The sequence below is a fragment of the Panthera onca genome, chromosome E1 (assembly GCF_046562875.1).
Source record: "Panthera onca isolate mPanOnc1 chromosome E1, mPanOnc1 haplotype 2, whole genome shotgun sequence".
Lineage (NCBI taxonomy): Eukaryota > Metazoa > Chordata > Mammalia > Carnivora > Felidae > Panthera > Panthera onca.
The window spans coordinates 10,385,650-10,408,686 of record NC_138352.1 but is presented as its reverse complement, the minus strand read 5'-3'; the positions used below and the strand labels follow the sequence as shown (position 1 = coordinate 10,408,686).

The 23,037-nt window shown below is 44.6% G+C and overlaps 1 protein-coding gene across 1 annotated transcript in view; it reads left to right on the top strand.

The window, feature by feature from the left end:
* Positions 1-22,778, top strand: part of GRB2 (growth factor receptor bound protein 2) — a 74,856-nt gene extending 52,078 nt beyond the window's left edge. The window contains exons 3-6 of the mRNA XM_060645416.3: positions 9,681-9,778; positions 15,834-15,956; positions 19,250-19,418; positions 20,604-22,778. Coding sequence (XP_060501399.1) covers positions 9,681-9,778; positions 15,834-15,956; positions 19,250-19,418; positions 20,604-20,789 — 576 coding nt within the window. The 3' untranslated portion in view covers positions 20,790-22,778. The remainder of the gene's footprint in view (positions 1-9,680; positions 9,779-15,833; positions 15,957-19,249; positions 19,419-20,603) is intronic.
* The last annotated feature ends 259 nt before the right edge of the window (positions 22,779-23,037 follow it).

Here is a 23,037-nt window from a genome sequence, read left to right as displayed (position 1 = left end):
TTGTTGAAATGTCACAAGCAGCTTTTAATGACAACTGAACCTTAAGGGGTTGAAGAAAGTGTCTGATTTGTTTTTTGAGTACTTAACCGTTGCTCAGAGAAAGAGAAATATAATTTGGTTAGCCTTCTTGATTGTTCATTTTCTTATATATATAAACATAAAGGAAGTCTTAACATTTAAAAAAAAAATGCATGAACTCTTAATATAATATGTGTGTGTGTGTGTGTGTGTATGTCTAATCATTTTTCTCTCCACATCAATCTAGCTGCCATTCAGCGGAAGAATAGTTAAGTCCGAGGTCTTCTGGACTGTCTGGTATAAAAATTTTTCTGGAAGGGTTGTAGCTATAAAACAATACCCTGCAAAAGTCTGTCACAAGTCAGACATGCAGACTGAAGCAGGCATGTCAGCATTTCAGGAAGTGCTCCCTTGCTGAAAGGTATTAGTCTGGACAGTGTAGCCTCTACACTTCCTCTATCCCTGTTCCATCCAGTCATCACTCCTTTTCTCCATTCCATACTGAAATTTCTCTTCCCTACCCACCCATTCCTATATACCTGCCTTATATCTTTTTATCTTGGGGAAAGTAACAGCAGATAGTCCTGTGGAAAGTATTTAGCATACCCCCTTTGAGATCTTCACATGGAAGTCTTTGGGCAGCGGTGCCCAAGTAGGACGGCAAGACTGACTGCCTGATGATTCTATTACTTGCTTTACTTTGCCTCTCCGTCCTTGGGGAAACAGACTTGTGATGGTCAGGCTTCTTACTAGGGTCTGTTTAAGAGGCTGTTGTTTTTCATCAAGGAATTTGACGGTGGTGTATCATCTGTGCTTCTCCTTAGACGAGCTAGCTCTGGGTTATGGTATGCGTTACTTATAACACAGCCCCCATATACAAGTCAGTTCCTCAAAATATGCTAGACACCATTCTAAGCACTATGAGGACCACAGATGGAGAATTGGGCACAGAGCCAGCTTCAGGGTATTTGCAGTTTATTTTAGGAGAGGGCCAAAGCACACCCGTACACAGTACAAAGTATAGTGGTAGATAAGATGTTATAAGCGATTATGTTACTGTTGAGCATGATCCTCCCTTGACTACTATAAAAGTAAAACAGAGAAAAGTTGACCAAGGTGGTTGTAAGCTCTGAACTGAATCTTTAGAGCTTATCAAATAGATAAGGAAGAGAACAGTCTAACCAAAGGGAAGTACGGTGTGTTTAGAGGTTGATGAGTTGACTTGCTTGACTGAACTGAAGGGTCCATTTAGAGAACTAAGTGGGTAGGAAGGCAGTTAAGTGGGTGATGGCCAAGTTATGAAAACTGGAATGCCAAACTAAGGATAACTTGAATCTGTGGAAGGCTACTCGGTACTTTTTAAAGAGAAAAACAGTGGTGTTTCAACTGATTTGGAGCATTCAATACATTGAGGTCAAACTAAGGCAGCTTTAATGCTTGGGCCTTTGGTACGCCTCAGCCTCCTGATTCACCACTGTTCCCCTTTCAAACTGATCTCCGTTGGTAGCAGCTGTTTAGAGAGGGTACAGAAATCGAGCTTGAGCAACAGGGAAGAAGATACTATTTCTGGGGTACAACTGGTTCATATTCAAATGGCAGTGTAAAAGCGATGAATGATTTTTACCAGTGGAAAATTTGGGAGTTTGAGTGTTTTTTTCCTCCTTCCCTCCCTTCCTCATTCTCTCTCAATTGTTTAAAGGGCAAAACGGAGCCCCTTTCACCGTGTGTCCCTAGTGGTCAGACGGTAGGCTCAACTAACAAATGCCCATTGGATTTCTTTACTTTGATAAATGCAATCCTCTCTTAAAAGAAAATAACATAAAAAAGTCAAAGATTTCAGACTCCTGGATCCCCAAAGAAATGAATCTTCTAGAAATATCCTTCTCAAAGAGAACTAAAAACAGCTTTTCTTGGCACAAATGTTATACTTTTGCTGAGAGAGGTCCTCACCGTAAGGTAAAATACCTCTTCTCTTGGTATCTTTATGTGAATACTTTTTTTAATGAATAGGCCTTTTTTTTAAATGTTTATTTTTGAGAGAGAGAGAGAGAACACTAGAGTCGGAGGGGGGCAGAGAGAAAGGGGGATAGAGGATTCGAAGCAGGCTCTGCACTGACAGCAGCAAGCCCGACACTGGGCTCGAACTCACAAAATGTGAGATCGTGACCTGACCCGACGGACGTCAGATGCTTCACTGAGACACCCAGGCGCCCCTGAATAGGCTTTCTTTAAACCATTTATTTATTTATTTATTTTTAAGTAAGCTCTACGCCCCATGTAGGGCTTGAACTCATGACCCTGAGATCCAGAGTTGCAGACTCTGCTGACTGAGGCAGACAGGGACCCCTCTTTCAACCATTTAATAAATAAAACGGTATAGTTTGATGTTTACACACAAAACTTCATAAATGCATTTCGTTATTTCTCAACTTTCTGGTCTCTAAAGGCCGACTGCCTGTCAAGTGTCTTGACTGGGCCATAGGTTCCCCGGCAAGTGTTGAAAGGAGCTGTAGTCCTTCAGCCTGGAGACCGACCTGGTGGCTGAACTTGGAGAACTGTTGCTCTGAGTGTGCTTGGGTAAACAATTGAAGGTTTCTGTGGGACCAGGAACCTTAATTATTAAACTGCCTTTAAGTTGATCATCTCATCATTAAAAGCTGAATAGCTTATCTACAGTGTGGGTGTTTTTCGTGATTTGGCACAGTAGAGCAGCCAGCCTAACTGAGATGTTTTCACATTGACAAAACCCGTAACAGACGGAGCGGTGATTGCAAAGCACTTATCTCAAGTGTTAGCAGTGAATCAGTGCAAGTCTGAGACCGAATCCATAATCCATGCAATGGGAGTCTAAAGTTGAAGAGCATTCTAGGAGTTTCCAATAAAATACTCAACAGACAGCTGAAGACAACTGATTTAAAAACAAAATTCTTTTTTAACGTTTATTTTAGAGACAGAGCACGAGTGGGGGAGGGGCAGAGAGAGCCGGAGACAGAACCTGAAGCAGGGTGCAGGCTCTGAGCTGTCAGCACAGAGCCCCACACGGGGCTCGAACCCATGAACCACGAGATCGTGACCTGAGCCAAAGTTGGACACTTAACCGACTGAGCCACCCAGGAGCCCCTGAACACAACTGATTTTTAAGTGGCTGTCCCAATGCAGTTACCCTAGCCAGGACCCTGTCAAATTTTTTAGGGGTTCAAGCCTTTTAAAAGCGTGTATGTGCATCGTGTGTGTGTGTGTGTGTGTTCTCCCTTTTCTAAGAACTTCAGGTTAATATGATGACCAGATTCTTGAAATCTGTCTTCACATCATGGCAGTTTTTTAGTATTGTTCCTGTAGCATTGATTGACCTTTGAAGAGCAGAGGAAACTCACTGGCTTTTGTTGAATTTCCATGATGCAAGGATCATATAGAAGTGGTATTTTGGGGACCTTATGTGTAAGAGCCTAAATATGCAATTGTTCCTGTCTTTCATGCACAAGTGCTCTTACATAAGTTGCTCTGTGAATTGATACAACTCTGGATTGGCCTACTGTTCCATAACTGCACTACACACCTATTTTTTAAAAATCATGTTTTTTGTTGTTTATTTACAAAAAACTGAATATGTTCAGGCAGGAGAATAGCCCCATATTTCAAATTACAATCTAAACTAGCAGTCTATAAACAAAATACTTATCTATCATTTTCCTAAAAGATACCTTTTTCCATAATTTGTATAGAAAGTTGAGTACAGTTCTTGTCTTCCAATATTGGTATAGAAGAGATGGGGGAAAAGAATTAGCTGTTATTGTAACCCTTGAACTCCGCATTTAAAATCTTTTTTGAAGTAAGCCCAGAGTCTTGTATTTGTGTGTTTTCAGAATAAAACAAGAATCCCTGCGCTCTGTTAATATGTGTCCTGCTGGTGCCCACGAACAGCATTACATGAAATTTAGTAGAGACAAAATTCAGTCCCCCCAGGATTGCCACCTTTTCTATGATCTGATGCTGCTCGTGTGTAAGGCAGAGTTAACTGTTGTGAAATTTGTCCACTAAGACAGCTGAAATGTAGCTCTGTACTGATTGCTACACTGTTTATCACATTTTCTCATGAATCACCTCAGTAACCCCGGGAGGTGTAGGTGTTACCACCACTTTACAGGTGGGGAAACCAAAATTAGAGAACAGGTCATTTGCCCAAGACCACATAGTTCACTGGTGAGACTGGAATTTGAACTCATGTGTTCAGCCCCTTGAATCCAGATCAGGTGGATCCTAAGAGGCCTGAGACTGAAATTTTTGACCTGACCTCCCTTTCCCTTTGCCCTCCCTCCCCATCCCTCCACCTCCTCCTTCCACTTGGAAAGCTTTGACTTGGTATAAATGGAAATTTGCATTGCTTTAAGAATAGTGTCAGATTGGGGGTGAGGGCAGCAATGAATAGTATCAAAATCACATAATGGAGAAACGTAGAACCACGTGGTGAAGAAAGCTGTATTTCTGAGAAAATTTTTTTCATAGAGTAGTGATAGTAAGCTATGATTGTGGGAGTTTCTGGAGTCTCGCTGTGTTGTTTTCTGCTTCCCTGTGTATTTTGGGGGTGAGAAGTTTGTGCCCAAAGTGTATGAGGAAGCCCTGGTGTGATTTTCTGATGTGTGAATTGGACCAGAATAGGACTCTGTTCTCTTGACTGAAAGATTTCTCACTATTTTTTCTTAATTAAGTGAACTCTACCCGCCACATGGGGCTCAATCCGATGACCCCAGTGTCAAGAGTCTCCCATGCTGTACTGAGTGAGCCAGTCAGACACGGAGTATTTCTTTTAGTTGAAGTATGATATGCATACAGAAAAGTTCATATGTCCTAAGTACCCAGTTGAGTGAATTCTCACAAACCAAACATACCCAGGTAGCCAGCATACAGTCAAGAAACAGAACATTAACGACACCTCGAAAGCCCCTGTTATGTCCCCTTCCGTGGACTGGAATGGTTTTAGGTGTCCTGTATAAACCTCACATCATTCCTCATCTTTTAGGTGTCTTTCTGATTTCGTTCTGACATTATTTTCAATCTTTGTGCCAAAAAAAAGAAGAAAAAGAAGAAGAAAAGTCACTGAAACTTGTCACTTCCTCCTTTTGTAATCTCCTCTCTCGATCAGTTTGCTTCTGTTAAACTAGAGTGTTTTGTGTGGCTGCAGAGTCATAATCTGAGGGCTTATGAGAGTTAATAGAACCTGCAGCTGTGAGGTAAAAGCTGAAAATATTCCTTGGAATGTTCAAGACTGATTGAAGATTTGGTTGTTGAACTCCACCATCTATTTTCTTTAAGAGGGAACGAGTGAATGCGCTTGCCTTCCATCGTGGCGAGTGGGGAGAGGGGCGCTTCCTCATTCTCAGAACTCTGATCAGGCCTTTTAAATTGCTAGCGAAGGATGCGAGTGTTCATGTAAATCCTTAGGAAGTTAAACCCAGTCTTTACAGGTGCAGACTCCTCCCCATATGGTTCTGGTCCCCTTGTCTGCTCCACTGTGGACTCACTTCAGTTATTTTGTGTCCTTTGCTGTTTTAAGCATTTAGATGTGTAAATAAAACTTAGTTTGTAAATATGTGTTCCATCATCCCAGCTGCAGGCTTGCCGTCGTGCTGAGGTACCAGTGAAGCCGCTGGGTGGTAAGACCTGGTCCGTGCCTCCCAGGGTGGCCCGGGCTGGCAGATACACTGTTTCTCCTGAGCTGTGCCTCCAGGCACTTAGAAACCAGTCTTCTAAGTTCTAGAGTAGAGAAGTTTAGAGGCATGCACAGCAACATTTTGACTTTCTGGTAAAGTGATATTCAAGGTGATAGAATGTTCCAGAAAACCAAAAATTTTAACTATTCACATACATTAAAAATAATCTAAGTGCATCAATTCCATATTTCCCTGCCTTCCTGGGGAGAAAATCATACTAAACACTAAGTAATAATTTTGTTTTGCAGAAAAAACCGTAGTTCTAAATTGCTGCCAAGTCTGAGAGTTGTCCCATAAATTCTTTTGTTAGGGGGGAGCATTCTTCAGGGGGGTTGCCCTTAGTAAAGGTGATAAGAATGTGCAGCTATATGAACTGGTGTGTAACATAGTTATCCTCTTCTGCGAGGTTATTGGTCACAAATTAAAACTGGTCCTTTTCCGGCAGATTACCTTATTCTGTTTTGATGCCCAAATGGGCCAGAGCCCCCTCCTTGTCAGCCTGATTCTGCTCTTTTTCCAAGAAATCTTTAAGGTAGAGAATGCATCATTTCAGGAATTTTAAAGACATTTTGAAAAACTCTTATTCATAGGCCTACAGGTTTATTACTGATATTATTAATTAGGTAATTACTGGGCCACATTTTTCTATAAGCTCTTCTTTTTGGTAGATAACAGAATACTGCCTTCTTTTTTTTTTTTTTTTTTTTTTTTTTTTTTTTTAGTGTTTATTTTGAGTAAGAGAGAGTGCACATGTGAGCAGGGTAAGGGCAGAGAGGGCGGGAGAGAGAGAATCCCAGGCAGGCTCCACGCTGTCAGCGCAGAGCCCCGTATGGGGCTCGATCTCATGAACTGTGAGATCATGACCTGAGCCGAAATCAAGAGTCCGTTGGACGTTTAACCCACTGAGGCACCCAGGCGCTCCCTTAAGCAACTTCTGAAATCGCTCCTTCACCCTCATGCTGTTGAATCTTCTGTGACACCGGCATGTTATGGGCTTCCACCCGAGGTCACCGCATCTTGGGTGACACTGGTAGAGTGACCTCACTGTTCAGGGATGCCAGCGCTATCATGGCAGGGAGCACCTTGGGAACACTTATACTCAGTATGGGCTGTGTGACGGGGCTAGCAACAGAATAACTGCTGGCTGCTGCCACAGTTCATGGTCTTTAAAATGCAGATTTCAAAATTATGAATGTATTTTACATGTATTGGTTTGTAACGTTGCAGTATTTAATAAAACTTAATGATTGGTTTAAAAGGGAAAACAGTAATCAAAAGTTTTCATCGCTGAAACTGCTGGGATTTACCAGTAGCTGGTTTTTTAGAGCTATTCACATTCATTAACTCTTGCGGGATTTGCCCTCTTAGCCTGCCCGCTGAAACTATCTGACACCTAGAGCCAGAGGCTGGCGAGCGTCACAGATCAGCACCAGGACTGTAGAACGCGTCAGGTTGTAACTTCTGTTCAGGAGTGAATTTGCTTAGAGCTGTTGCTGATGCAGCTTGGCTGTTTGTTGGGTAGCTGACCTGTCTAAAGTTGTGTCTTACTTTGGAATGTCAGTCCCGTCTTCCTCAACTTACAACTATCACAAATCAAAAATGCCTTTAATATACCCCTCACCTACGAAAACATCATAGCTTCATCCAGACTACTTTCATTGTGCTCGAAACACTAACCTCTACTTGGGCAAAATCATGTAACACAAAGCCTATTTCCATAATAAAGTGCAGATCGTTTCACATCATTTATTGCAAACTGTACTGAGAGTGAGAAACAATGGCTGGGTGTGTCTGGCTGGCTCATTCAGAAGAACGTGCTACTCTTGATCTCAGGGTTGTTGCGTTCGAGTCACGCGTGGGGTGTAGAGATTACTTCAATAAAAACAAAAACAAAACTTGAAAACCAGAGTGGCTGAATGGGTACAGAATGGCTGTCAGTGCATTAATTAGTGACCCTCAGGCTTGCATGGCTGACTGGGAGCTTCAGCTGCTGCACATCACAAAAGAGAATAGGACCATGTATTGCTAGCCCAGGAAACTATCACAATTCAAAATTTGAAGTACAGTTTTTTCCTGAATGTGTCACTTTCACACCATCGTAATGCCAAAAATTCATCAGTCGAACCATTATAGGTCAGGGACCATCTGTACCTACACATCATGCACTCTGAGCAGTCTAAGTTCTAATTTGATAATGAGTACAGCATCGTTCAGCATCTTGAATAAATCATTTGGTGTTTTGGTTGTGGTTTTTATTTTTTAGAGAGAGCATGCATGAGCAAGGGAGGGGGCAGAGAGAGAATCTTTTTTTTTTTTTTAAGATTTATTTTATTTTTAGAGAAAGAGTGTGAGAGAGCAGCAGAGGGAGTGAGAGAGGAGACAGAGGGAATAAGAATGAGAATATCTTAAAGCAGGCTCCGTGCTCAGCGCAGAGCCTTAACACGGGGTTCAGTCCTACAACCCTGGGATCATGACCTGAGCCGAAATCAAGAGTCGGATGTTCAGCCGACTGAGCCACCCAGGCACCCCTTGAATAAATCATTTTGTAAAGAATTTTACCAGCTTTCTTGGGGCGCCTGGGTGGCTCAGCCGGTTGGGCGGCCGACTTCAGCTCAGATCATGATCTCACGGTCCGTGAGTTCGAGCCCTGCATCGGGCTCTGTGCTGACAGCTGAGAGCCTGGAGCCTGTTTCAGATTCTGTGTCTCCCTCTCTCTCTGACCCTCCCCCGTTCATGCTCTGTCTCTCTCTGTCTCAAAAATAAATGTTAAAAAAAAATTTTTTTTTTTTTAAAAAGAGCATGTGACTCTTGATCTTGCAGTTACGAGTTAAAACCCCACATTGGATGTAGAGATTACTTAAAGAAAAAATAAACTTTAAAAAACATTTTTTTAATTAAAAAAAATTTCTTTACAGAACTTTGTTGTATAGTATAGACTAACTGCCACTCTGCTGGTCCATCTACCTTTTCTTGTGTTCAGCATTTTGGAGTTGGGTTCATGTTTCTATTTTCTCTTTTAAGTCATTAAAATGCCTTCTGCTCTTTACCTTTTGTTAGAAATCTAGAATTCAGAGGTGGCTTTTCTACTCTATCTGTTCTCTTCTGCTCCTTATACTGTCATGCAGTATCATGGTCCAGCCTATCCATGTAAACTCTCAAGGAACAGTTTGGGATCTGAAAATCAATGTGTGATTCACTAGCTCATAACCTTGGGTAGTCATGTCACATTTGTAGAGGATGTTTTCAGTCATTCTCTAAATGCCGTGTTTCGGTTTTATGGGCTCTGGATCTTCCCCCTGAATTGGGCTGGGTAGTGTGCTTCCAGCATTTTCTAACTCAAATGCATTGTGGCCTTGAGGGTGAGTGAAGTGGGATTTGCTGTGCTTTTTCATTAAAAAACAATTCATGTATGAGGACACAAGGATGTACGTACATGACACACCTGTTTGGTGGCTGACCTGGGATTGGATCTGTGATTCTGGAGATGGGTTCTAGAGAAGTCTTGAAGTTCTTTGCTGCTGCTTCTCCATTCTGCTGTTCTGCCTGCTTTCCTAGAGAGCATCCCTGTAGGGCTCCCTTCATTCTCCAGCATCAATGCCTGCTGTTGTCCAGAATCTCCTTTCCCAAACTGGTACTTTCCCCTCTCATTCTCCCATCTGCATCTAGGGGTTAATGCTAGATGTTTGGGGGCCCCAGACTCTCATTTTCAGAGACCGTTTCTTTTTTTTTTTTAACTAGAATATATAAGAAGTGGCAATAACGTTGGTTTTCTGAATTTACGTGAAGTTTTACGTCCATGTAACTGATCATACTTCAAATAACACCTTATACAAACAAACCTAAATGGCAACATGCATTGTCTTAGTGGCTGCCTTTTTAAGAATGATAAGGAGGAAAAAAAAAAAGAAAAGGAAATGATTGATTTTTTTTCCCCCTTGTTTTCTTTCTTTTCAGGTTTTAAATGAAGAATGTGATCAGAACTGGTACAAGGCAGAGCTCAATGGGAAAGATGGCTTCATTCCCAAGAATTACATAGAAATGAAACCACATCCGTAAGTTGGGCTCTGCTAGTCTTCCAAGGGTCAGACCCATCTGCTCATTTCAAAGAATGTTTTTAAAATTGAGATCCTAGAGATAATAGTCGTATTTTTTATCTTCCCAGAAAATTAACAAAGCATGTTGATTTTGCATGTTAATAGTATGTAATGATAATACTCAATAGTAGTATGTTTTAGACTGATAATAGTTGCTGGTTATCTTTAATGAAGCAATTGTTTCATTTTTGAAACAGTAGTTTATATACTATTACATAATAATAGTACACATTTTGGATTGATACTGTCTGTGATCTTCAAATAATAAAACAACAGTAATGCCACTCCAGGATTCTTTTTCACAAAACCCCTGGGGCCAGAAGTGTTTCATAATTCTACATGTTTTGAGTTTTAGAAAGGGTACTTACCACAGGGTCTTGTTGATACATTTGATTACCCTATAGGACTTTATCTTAATAATCTTTGTATCCCCAGAGCACAATGCTTGGCAGTATAATAGGTTTTCAGAAAATGCTTAGTATCACTACCCTTGCCTACCACTCAGTGTTCCTGCGTTAGAGAAAACAAAATAATCTCCCTACTCCAGGCTCTTGAGAGCAGTGAATTTTTTTCTCTTTTTCTCCCTAGGAACCTCCCCTCCCCCACCCAGTTTATACTGGTAGGTGACATGGTGGGACCCTGGGAGCCCATATAGACCACAGCCTTCCCACCCTCACCCACCATCTCCTTCACTGGCCCTGCTCCTCCCTCAGAAGCAGTCTCTTCCATTCCTTGTACATCGGTGGGAATTGAGGCTTCGTACTCAGACTAGCGTGCCATTGAGACACGAGGGAGGAGTCAGTTGTGTCTACTTCGGTTAACACAGAATGATAAGAAGCCCTTTAGATGACTTGACCCACCTTGAATAGCAGCCCAACTGTCCCTCTCCTTCACTGTCACTGCTCTCATGGGTGCCCGTCATTTCTTTCCTCTCCCAAGCACTAGAGCGAAGATCTTACCCCATCTAATCACACACCCGGCTCGGTGTCACAGAGCCCGAAGGGGCCCTTAAGATCATCTAGTTCATTTCTCTTTATCCTAGAAATTAGGGAAGCTATTTTTATTTCACTGCTATAATTTCAGTAACTTATAAATTTAGTTCTCATTATAAAAGACATTGTAGGAAACTCTAGAGTACATGAGTTTCTCTCTACACACATACCCCTTTCAGAGGTGACCACCACTGGCAGTCAAGTACAAGCCAAATGCTGGGCGCCTGGGTGGCTCAGTCTTTAAGCATCTGACTTTGGCTCAGGTCATGATCTCACAGTTGGTGAGTTTGAGTCCCACATTGGGTGAGCTTGTGCCCTGCTCTGGGTAAAAACACAAGCCCCAGGTGAACCTCACTTCTCTCTCTCTCTCTCTCTCTCTCTCTCTCTGGCCCTTCCACACGTGCACTTCCTCTCTCTGTCTCTGTCTCAAATAAATAAGAGCCAAATGCTATCTTTTTTTTTTTTGAGTAGGCATTAAAAAAAAAAAAAATACTTCCAAAGGTGTCTGTGAAAGAGATTCCTGGACCCCTGTCAGTGGATTACTAATACTCCTTATTTGAAGTCCCCATAATATTAGATCAGGGGTTTACGAACAGCCATGCCCAGGTCACTAAAACATAGGCACAAATGGTAACCAAAAAACTCCAGAAGATGAACACAAGACTAGTACAGATGTCCTGGAAAGTATACTAAGGACAGCTTTGCATCCTTGTAACCATTTAGTGTCAGTATTTGCTTTGGGGGCTGTGTGAACTTTCCATGGACAGCATCATGGGATGCACTCCATGGGGAAAAGCAGTTGGGTAGTGGTTACCGGGAGTGGGGGGGACTCCTTAGATCACACAGTGGGAGCTCCCTCGGTCCGTATAAGCCAGGTAGTCTGTACACATCTGTTCTTTCAGTTATCCTCAAAATAGATCAAAGGTTGGCTAAACTCTGTGTAAAGGACCAGATGATAAATATTGTAGACTTTGAGAACTATTTGCGATATCTGCCATGTCACATATTTCGAATTTTTTTTAAATAACCCTTTAAAAATTTGTCAAAGTCTTAGATTGTGGGCCATATAAAAACTGGGCATATTTGGGCTGAGGGCCATAATTTTAATTTGCTGGCTCCTGCATTCAATCCAGTCATAACAAAGTAAACTTCAGTTCCTTTTCATTTCCATATTTCCGTGCTGAAAGGGAATTCAGCAGAATATCATACTGCAACTTTTATATTAAATAAAATGCCAGTGGCTCTAAATCCTTGTTTTTCTTCAAATTGTTGGAGGTAATGTAGGCGTTTAGAATCCAACTGTTGGGAAAACACAAGAAAGGCCTCCTTCCTCAGAAGGTACAAGTTACTGCCCCATTGCGCAGTTGATGGTTTAGCCCTTGAGGAAGAGTCCCCATCCTGCCTTGTCCCTTTTCAAGGACCCTAAAGAACTCTGGAATAATAATCTGTCGGGAAGCATCCAGGACAGCCTCCATGGTGGTGGTCTTTGCAGCCTCTGGCTGAAATGCGGGCAGTGCTTCTCCACTGCAGGCTCAGAACAAGGAAACCATATTGCTGAACAGACTGTGGCCGTGGGTCTTTGCAGCAGTTGGCCTCATGGACACGTATTCTGTTCAGGACTGCTCTGACTGGTCATCCATAGGTACAGGGTCCACGTCGCTCCCATAGCTGTGGGAGAGCACAGGGGATTAAGCCCCCCTTCCCTCTCCCCTCCTTCCTGTTGTCCCCCTACCTTTAGTTTTTGTTAGGAGGAGGGAAGTTTCAAATGGAGTACGTTCTAATACAGCATTCAGGTTAACAAATTAAACAGACTACCAAGTGATTGGTGGCAGAAGTGTTGCAACACGGGTTGTGTACATACTGGGGGTGGATCCAGATCCGTGCTTTTCACACTGAGTGCATGTGGATGGGAGCCTGTGGGGTATAGTAAAGAATTAAATTGGACATGAGCCACTTCCTCTTGTTAGCTTTCTCCTTTGCTATTTGTGTCAGAGTATAAACCCAACTTTGAAAGATTTAAAAGATTGTGACCGTAGTCATGTTGTTACATATACGTGTCACTATTTAAATGTCATTAACTGGGGAGACAGAGACAGAGAGAGAGAGAGAGTTTAGTAAAAACGGAAGCAGATACAAAAGAAGTGTAAAATGGTCTCCAGCTAATTTTCTGTTTTTCCATCTGGGTGCTTATAATGAGTGTGTTTACTTTGTAAAAATCCCAATACAGAGTACTTTATTTCACTACAGTTTATCCTTTTTTTAAAATTATTTTTTTTAACATTTATTTATTTTTGAGAGAGAGAGAGACAGACAGAGAGAGAGAGACAGAGAGACAGAGCATGAACAGGGGAGGGGTAGAGAGAGAGGGAGACACAGAATTGGAAGCAGGCTCCAGGCTCCGAGCCATCAGCCCAGAGCCCAACGCGGGGCTCGAACTCACGGACCGCGAGATCGTGACCTGAGCTGAAGTCGGACGCTTAACCAACTGAGCCATCCAGGTGCCCCCGTTTATTTGTTTTTGAGACAGAGACAGAGCATGAATGGGGGAGGGTCAGAGAGAGAAGGAGACACAGAATCTGAAACAGGCTCCAGGCTCTGAGCTGTCAGCACGGAGCCTGATGTGGGGCTCGAACTCGTCAACTACGAGATCATGACCTGAGCTGAAGTTGGACGCTCAACCGACTGAGCCACCCAGGTGGCCCAAGTTTATCTTTTTTAACTGAAAACAAAACTGAGTTAGTTTTAAGCTGGGGCAGGAAAACACTGGCCAGATCTACGAATTTGTGCGTCGGAAGCAAGGGTCTAAAATCGACCCCCCATAACTGCTGACAGTTGCTGCTGTGGGGACTTTGAGGGAAGTCTTGCTTTTTATTTTTACTCGACGAATATCTATGCTATTTTAAAATTCATATTATTTATACTTTAAAACGGGAGGAGAAGGGACAATATCTGCTTGGTGGGAAGATGTGGGGGATTAGGAGGAAGAGAGAGTGGCTGTTGAGTGACCCCCCCCCCCCCAGCCCCGAGTCAGATGCTTACTGCCTGCAAGTGCATCCCACATTTGAAAGCACTAGAGATTGAAATAGAAAATGTGTTAATGGTCTCAGTACAGTCAGCTGCCCTTTCATAGTTGGAGATCATTCTGTTGTATTAATATGTGACGTCTCTCGTGCGGCCTGACTTCCAGGCCTGGAGGACTTACCCTTGAGTTACTTGTAGGAGCCAGAAGCTAGCTCGTAGCAGCTCCTCAGCAACCTGGCATTATAGTACTCAACATGAGGAAGACACAGGAAGGTAGGTTTAGGAGTGTTTAAAGGTGAATCCAGCTAATAGCAGCTTCTGAACATATCTTCCCTAGCAGCTCACTCTGTTTGAATATCAGTATAGTATGTTACTTTAGAGGGGCGCCTGGGTGGCTCAGTCGGTTAAGCGTCTGACTTCAGCTCGGGTCATGTTCTCACGGTCCGTGAGTTTGAGCCCCGTGTCGGGCTCTGTGCTGACAGCTCAGAGCCTGGACCCTGCTTCAGGTTCTGTGTCTTCCTCTCTCTCTGCCCCTCCCCTGCTCATGCTCTGTCCCTCTCTGTCTCAAAAATAAATAAAAACATTAAAAAAATTTTTTTAGTCTGTTACTTTAGAGATTCCGTACTTGTAAGGTAGAAGTTAGATTTATTAGTTTAACGGACTTTTTGGTACCTTTGTTATTACAGCTTGTATATATAAACAGACTTCCAAAGTACCATGTAAAGAGTCTGATGAAGCAGATAGATCTTTATTAGCTCTAAGTAATACCATTGCTTTTTATTTTTTTAAATGTGTGTTTGTTTATTTTGAGAGAGAAAGCGAGCCAGGGAGGGGCAGAGAGAGAGAGAGAATATCCCAAGTAGGCTCCACACCTCCACACCGTCAGCATGGCGCTTGATCTCCCAAACTGTGAGATCCATGACCTTAGCCGGAATCAGGAGTTGGATACTTAACTGATTGAGCCACCCAGGCCCCCCTATCATTGCTTTTTAAAATAATAACACGTTAAAGACAAATTTGAAAAGAGAGTATTGTTTTCACAGTTCACTCATCCTAATTAGTAATGGTTTTTGTGTGAAATAGGCAGCTATGACTTTAAGCTCTTTTCACCGGTGGTGGTGGTGGTGGTGGTGGTGGTGGTGGTGGTGGTGGTGGTGGTCGTCGTCGTCCTCCTCCTCCTCCTCCTCCTCCTCCTCCTCCTCCTCCTCCTCCTCCTCCACAGGCCAGATACTCCCATAGTTTTGCATGAATTCACCCACTTTTTCTTGTGGCCAAGGTGAATTAGCATTGAGAGCAGAAGAATCTGTAACCTCCAAATGAAAAGCTGAATTTTGCCACTAGCTGCCTCTGCATAGGATAAATTATAATGTTCCTGATGGTTCCTAGAGGCCAACTCTGAGCAGTGATGGCAGAGAGCGGGGCCTCAAGAGGAGTGCCAGCCTTTGTGATAGCAGAGGCTGCTCTCTCAGAGCCTGACTCTCTTTGCCTTGGGCCATTACAAGAAGTAGCCCTGTCTCGAGTTTCTGGGCCTTCCGGTTTCCTACCTCCATTTCCCTTAATCCCACTGTAGCAAAACCGTGACCTTGGCAAATGGCTGCAAGTAGAGGCCTGTCTCTCCTTATGTGGTTCTTCCGTGCTTCATATTGACAGACCCGGGCTTTCCCCAGTGCCCTGCTGATGAGTCAGTAGGGAGCCCAGTGGGCTTTGGCCCGGGAGGCCCATCTTTAAGTGTCTTCCTCTATAGGAAGAGTGGCCCACGATCATGCCTTATGAGTCACTTTCTGGAGAGTAGGGTAGGGAACAGTCATTTGAAGGGAGATGGTCCATCTCTCAAGGGAGTAGCTGACTTGAATGGCTTTGTGGGGCATGTTGACACTAGAGGGTAAAGAGGGAGGCCCCTTCCTTTGGCAAGGAGTGTTCTGTTACTCACATTTCGGAGGCTGGATATCCCGTTTCTTTGTGGGGAAGCAGATGTTGACTGGCTTGTCTTCCTTCCTTAGGTGGTTTTTTGGCAAAATCCCCAGAGCCAAAGCAGAAGAAATGCTTAGCAAACAGCGGCATGATGGGGCCTTTCTTATCCGAGAGAGTGAGAGTGCCCCTGGGGACTTCTCCCTCTCCGTCAAGTAAGTACTTCCCGCTCTGGTCTCCTGGAGTCCTCTCTCTGATGATCTGAATTGTGAAGCCACAGGCCGGGTGTCTGGCTACACACACCAAAGGTTGGCAACTGGTAAAGGATAGGCCTAAACTGTGTTTTACCGAATCAGAAAGTTTTACATTAAAATAGTAATTTCTGGCTCCTCTTAAAAATTAGTTCTACCAGCACTGAGTTTAGAGCCCCGTGACTCTAGTGTTCAGTTGGTGATGCCTAGCTTGAGTCTACACCGTCCTGGGCCTCTCACTTTACCTTTAAAAGGTTAACACAAGGGTTTGGGGGTGTTTTGCTTTCCCCTGTGGTAGATATAAATGTGAAGGGGAACTGGAAAGCAGGGAACGAATGGGGAAGGTGGGAATTTTACCACTCAAGGAATCATGGAGGCTAGAAGTTGGAACCTTGAGGATTCAGAGCAAATCGCTTCTCATCTGTGAAATAAGGATTTTTAATCAAACTGTCATTTCCATATGTGTTTTGACTCCATCTTTTTCCATTTAATGTATTATCATAGGCACCCCTGCCCTGGGAATCTTACACATCACTTACACATCATTTATACGACAGTGTGATTAGGTTACATACAGACCCAGATCACTGGGTGTTGTATGTAAGTGATGAGTCATTAAATTTTCCTGAAACTAATATTACACTATATGTTAACTAACTAGAATTTAAATAAAAACTTGAAAGTTAATTTTTTTAATGTGTATTTATTTTTGAGAGAGAGAGACAGAGCATGAACAGGGTAGGGATAGACAGGGAGGGAGACACAGAATCCTAAGCCTTCAGGCTCCAGGCTATTAGCTGTCAGCACAGAACCCGACATGGGACTTGAATTCACAAACCATGAGATCATGACCTGAACTTAAGTCAGATGCTTAACCAACTGAGCCACCCAGGCACCCCTACATTGATTAGTTTTAAGCGAAGCCCGTAAGACGATTTATTTGCCATTTGCACAGAATGTAGATATTTCAGTTTCCAGAATCAACTGAATATCTTGTTTCATTTTAGGAACCAGTACGATTTTTGGAAATGTAGATTTAAACTGAATTTTTGTGTTCCTTTCCTCACTGAAGGTATGGGAGGCAGTTTTTTGTGATACAGTACTTCACAGATCAGTGTCCTATAGAGTGAGTTTTTTTAGTCCCAACATGAAAAAGTCAAACCGGGTCTAATTATTATCATCAGAATTTTCCTCTTCTACCAATGCCTTTTTTTTTTTTTTTTTTTTTTTTTTTTTTAAGTTTCATTTATTTGAGAGAGAGAGGCAGAGAAAATCCCAAGCAGGCTCCGGCTGTCAGCTGAGAGCTCAATGTGGGGCTGCATCCCACGACCCTGGGATCATGACCTGAGCCGAAATCAAGAGTCAGATGCTTAACCCACTGAGCCACCCAGGTGCCCCCTAGGTGTTTATGTTGTTGAAGGTAGTAATAACATCTGTTTCAAATTTTATTTTTGAAACAGTAAATGCATGGGCTCTTTAAAGTTTGGTTTTTTTTTAATTTTTTTAACGTTTATTTATTTTTGAGACAGAGAGAGAGCATGAACGGGGGAGGGGCAGAGAGAGAGGGAGACACAGAATCGGAAGCAGGCTCCAGGCTCTGAGCCATCAGCCCAGAGCCGGACATGGGGGCTCGAACTCAGGGACCACGAGATAGTGACCTGAGCTGAAGTCGGACGCTTAACCGACTGAGCCACCCAGGCGCCCCTAAAGTTTTATTTGATAAAACGGAATGGTTTCAGGAGATTGCCAGTGGCTACCGCATGAGCATGCACAGTACTTACTGGTAATCAAGGCCTCCAACCTCATACCACCTGCCATGGTGGTGGCCGTCACTCAGAACTAACCCACGAGTAACTACCTGTCCTCCTCGTTTGATAGGGTTTGATTTCTACTCAGATCAGCATAAAACGTAAGGAAACAGATGATGAAACACAGGATAACAAGAAACATCAAGGTAGTAATTGCACCTCAAGATACGCAGGGCCATGGTCTCACGGTTCAGAGGATCAAGCCCCACATTGGTCTCTGTGCCGCAAGTGCAGAGCCTGCTTGAGATTCTCTCTCTCCGTCTCTCTCTGCCCCTCCCTCTCTCTCTCTCAGAATAAATAAACACTGAGAAAAAAAAAACCTTCTCAAAGGAGATTCAAGAATCCACAGTCTCTGAGACATTTCTCTGTTGTCAAGATGTGAGTCAGTGATGGAAAACACTGTGGCAGGTAACAGCTCACTGTCTGGGTCCCAGTACACCTTTTAGAAACTGTCTGCCTCACACCGGTGGGGGGTAGGCTTCTGTGGCTTCTGTGGAGTCAGAAGTGTCTCTTGAATGTGGCCTCCTTCCTCGCGGCACACAGGGATTCCCATGAAATAGCAACACGGTTTCTGAACTCATGGAATCCCCTGCTTGAGGCCCAGTGCTGCCACCTGCTGGGTGGTTTTTAAGAAGTTTTTCCATTTCTTTCCCCCTTTGAGACTGAAGGAGAGAAGAGACGCTGTCCTTCATTTACAGATGTTCATCAAGTGCCTGGTGAGGGCTGAGGACCCAGCAGTGAGCAGGACAGGCAGAGCCTTGCTGAGCTGCTGCTCCCAGCCACGTAGCACTGTGGTCAGGGGCGGTCAGCACCCAGTCGCGGTCCCACTTCTGTGGGCTGATGGAAGAGGGTGATAGGCAAGCCTCTTGGACTTACTGTTCTGCTACGTTCTTTTGTTCTGATGCTTTTCTCCCGTGAGTAGAACTAAAATCCCTACGCAGGAATCATGACTAAACTGTCCCAGTTCCGGGAAAGTTGTTCAAAGTATGTCCAGTCCCTCCTCTCTCTCTCCTTCCTGTCCCACCTTTTGTCATCTTGAAATCTCACATAAGGTTTGAATTATTTTTTTGCTTGAAAAGTTAACGAAGTCACATTCTTTGCCTTGAATGAGGTTCTGTTTGATGTGGTACAGTGCAGGGCACGCAGAGGCCTGCCATAGGTTAGGCCATTCTCTTCTGTTGTACAAACATCTTCAGAATTGACCTGATGGACAGGGTTTCCCTATCTGGCCAGGGTACTTCCTGTCATCACTGGTAAGCATCAGTCCCCTAGAGGCTTCTCAGGAGCACTTGGTGTCCTAACTCTCCAGCGAGGGAGTCTTCTTGCGCCTCAGCCTGTGAGGAGTGTTGCCAGAATGCTAGTCCTCACGAGACCCCTCCTTGATCTGATGGGCCGGTGACCCCCAGGGAGCCAGGACAGAGCCCTCTGACCTGTTCTCTGCGCCCCCAGGTTTGGGAATGACGTGCAGCACTTCAAGGTGCTCCGAGATGGAGCTGGGAAGTACTTCCTCTGGGTGGTGAAATTCAACTCTTTGAATGAGCTGGTAGATTACCACAGATCTACATCCGTGTCCAGAAACCAGCAGATATTCCTCCGGGACATAGAACAGGTGCCGCAGGTAAGCCTCACCAGAGAGACTGGGATCACTTTGAGCGATTCAGAGTAGCTCCTCGGGCAGGCCAGTACCTTCTCAGAGGGTTACCGCCAGGGCTTCTGTGCTCACTGTTCAAAATACTACCTTTAGCTCATGTTAAAGGTTTGTGGTTGAAACAAAATAGCTTTGCCTTTTCCAGAGGCTCCCTCGGCTGAGGCAGTGCGTTGCTGGTTACCACCTATGTCTCTCTAGGGAAACGGTCTTTAACACTGTCCAATATTGTATCGCTGGAAGCAAGTTAGGAGGGAAACCTCGCTTGTTGAGGGAGTGGAGTCCACGCTCATTCCTGTATTCCTATGTTACGGGGAGCTCCACTTTTGTTTGTTTAAAACAAATTTTTTTAATGTTTTTATTTATTTTTGAGACAGAGACAGAGCATGAGCAGGGGAGGGGCAGGGAGAGAGGGAGACACAGAATCCGAAGCAGGCTCCGGGCTCCGAGCTGTCAGCACAGAGCCCGACACCGGGCTCGAACTCACGAACCATGAGATCATGACCTGAGCTGAAGTCCGACGCTTAACCGACTGAGCCGCCCAGGCGCCCCTGTTTGTTTTATTTATTTATTTAAAGTTTTTATTCTGAAGAGCGTGAGTGGGGGGGAGGGGCAGAGAGAGAATGCCAGGCAGGCTGTGCACGGACAGCACAGAGCCCGATGTGGAGCTCGAACTGACCTAAGCAGAAATTAAGAGTCGGACACTTAACCGACTGAGCCACCCAGGTGGCCCTCCACCTTACTTTATTTAAGCTATTGACTCTGTGAAACCTTAAGGACTTCATAAGCAATAAAGTGATGGGAAGTAAAGCCTTTTCAAAGCCTGGAGTTGTAAACCAAAGCCTGATTGCTGTTTCCCAAGTTCCTTCCCTGAGAAAGCAGTACTTGCTTCGATGGTGTGGTGCCCTGGCCGCCGTGGCGGAATAGACTCCAGCGTGTTCTGGCGTGTTGTGGGCTTTGGTGAAAGTACTCTGTACCCACGAGAGTAGATGTAGGACCTATAAGGATAAATGGAGGGGGAGGAGAAATGGGAGGTCATCTCAGGAGACATAAAGAGTCACACACATCTGTTGCGCCCTTGTGACCAGCCCCACCTAGCAGGGGGCTGGCTGTGAGCAGAGACCCAGCATGTGCTCTTTCCCTGCCCCTCTTCTGCAGCAACCAACATACGTCCAGGCCCTCTTTGACTTTGATCCCCAGGAGGATGGAGAGCTGGGATTCCGTCGGGGAGACTTTATCCACGTCATGGATAACTCAGATCCCAACTGGTGGAAAGGGGCCTGCCACGGGCAGACCGGCATGTTTCCCCGCAATTACGTCACCCCTGTGAACCGGAACGTCTAAGAATCAAGAAGAGATTATTTAAAGAAAGTGAAAAATTTAAAACACATACAAAAGATTTAAACCCACGAGCTGCCTTAACAGCAGCCCGTGAGGGAGCTCAGAACACCTGGCTGGGTCACCTGGTGACCCTCTCACTTTGGTTGGAACTTTGGGGGGGCGGGAGGGGGTGTTGGATATAAAAATGCCAAAACTTACCTATAAATTAAGAAAAGAGTTTTTATTACAAATTTTCACCGCTGCTCCTTTCTCCTCTTTTTCATCCTTTTCCTCTTCTGTCCATCAGTGCATGACGTCTAATACCACATATAGTCCTAGCTGATGCCAATAATAAAAGAAAAGAAACCAAGCAGGCTGGTATTTTCTCTATGCAAACTGTCTGTCGTAGTCGGAATGACAGAAGAAAGAAAGAACAGCCGTCGTTGTGCTCCTCGTCGATGCACAGAGGAGAGGGCAGTGGGTGGCAGCCCCTGCTGGTCACCTTCTGCCAGAGGGGCGGCCCCCAGCCCCAGCGTCTTGTGACACAGTTGGAAATGGAGCAGGGCAAAAGGAAGGACTGTTGTCCCCTCACGGCTTCCCGAGAAAAGTCAACCTGAAAACCTTTGTCTCTTTTCTATGTTGTTTTCTCTCCACGTGGTATCATTAAGCACGTTGATTTTTCATAGTGCCTTTTTCCTTATTTCAAGAGTTGCTTATGAGTGGTGTTTTTTTTTTTTTTGTTTTTTTTTTTTTTGTTTTTGTTTTAAAATAAGTTAAAGACAGTCCAGAGCTTTTCAGCCAATTTGTCTCCTACTCTGTGTACATCATCCTCCCTGGGTAGGGGGAGGGAGAGAGGAAGTGGGGTAGAGGAGAGGAGGCCAGCGCAGGTGGAGGGTGTGGGCATTTCTGCCTGTCCGCAGCCACGAGCCTGGAGGTTCAGCTTTAATATTTGTCAGCCCTCTGGGGTCTGCAGTGGCGCCTGCTGCCGGGGAAGGAGGAGAGGTTACAGCTTCTCCCACATGGGACTGGATCTAACCTAGGGAGGAGGGGGGTCAGAGTCCTTGACCTTGTGATCTAGGCTGTTGTCTGCCCCTCCTCAACTCCAGAGCGCCCACCGTCCCTCCCCCCACCCCCTCCAGACACAAAACCCTAGAGCCAGCAAGTTCCAAACAGGAAAGCCCAAGGAAATTAAAACGTCCCTCTGTGACTGTCCCAGGTTGTACTGTGTTCCAGCACTGGGGTAGAAAATGAGAGCTTCCATTTTTCTTGCTCTGAAACAGAGGTGTCTGTTCGTGGCTTTCTTCGTTTGTGCTGCCTCCCTAACCTGCCCAGGCGAGCACTGGGGCAGCGTTGATGAAGTGGCTGGGTTTTCGTGTCTCTGTTCCCAGTGGGCTGTGTTTATAGCTGCTCCCCCCCCCCCCCCCAAGGAAGTGTCTCCGTGAGGCAGGGACTGTTTGGGGAAGGACAAGTGGGAAATGTAGGAAGGCCGTGTCCATGGCAGAGCTCTCTCTGCACGCCTTGTCAGCTGCTTGCCCCTCATAGTGATGTGCCTGTGAACTTTCTCCACCTGATCCCATTCCTGCAACAAAAAATGGGGCTGCCCGGAGTTGGTGACGGCCTTTGGATTCTGAAGTCTCCAATTGGTTGGAGGTTGGAGTCTTCCCTGGACTTTGGTTATGGAGCGGGACTCGGCCCGGAGTACTCAGAGGCCCCAGAGGCGGCTGCTCTTCTGGATGGAGCATCTGCCACCTCACGCCCTTTCTGGTAGCTTCTCCTTTCCTTGGTGATGATAAGAGGAATCTCTGGCATTCTACACCTGGACCATTTGATTGTTTTATTTTGGAATTGGTGTATATCATGAAGCCTTGCTAAACTAAGTTTTGTGTGTATATATTTAAAAAAAAAAATCAGTGTTTAAATAAAAAGACTTATGTACTTAATCCTTTAACTCTGCGGATAGCATTTGGTAGGTAGTGATTAACTGTGAATAATAAACATACAATGAATTCTTCACTCTGTATCTTTTCTCTTTTTTTCCCCCTTTCGTCTTAAAGTAAAAACCTAAAAGCTACGTCCGATGTCAGGACTCCTGTGTCCTGTTTTCTGACTCACCTAACCCCTTGGGGAGCATGTGGGTTTTGCTGGGCCCCTGAATTAGGGATGCCCATACTCAGCTGTTCATCAGGGTCCCTGGGGGGCTTGTTCACAATGTGGATGCCTGGACCCCACCCTTGGGTGCTCCGAGATGCTTGAGGGCACAGCCAGGCATGCC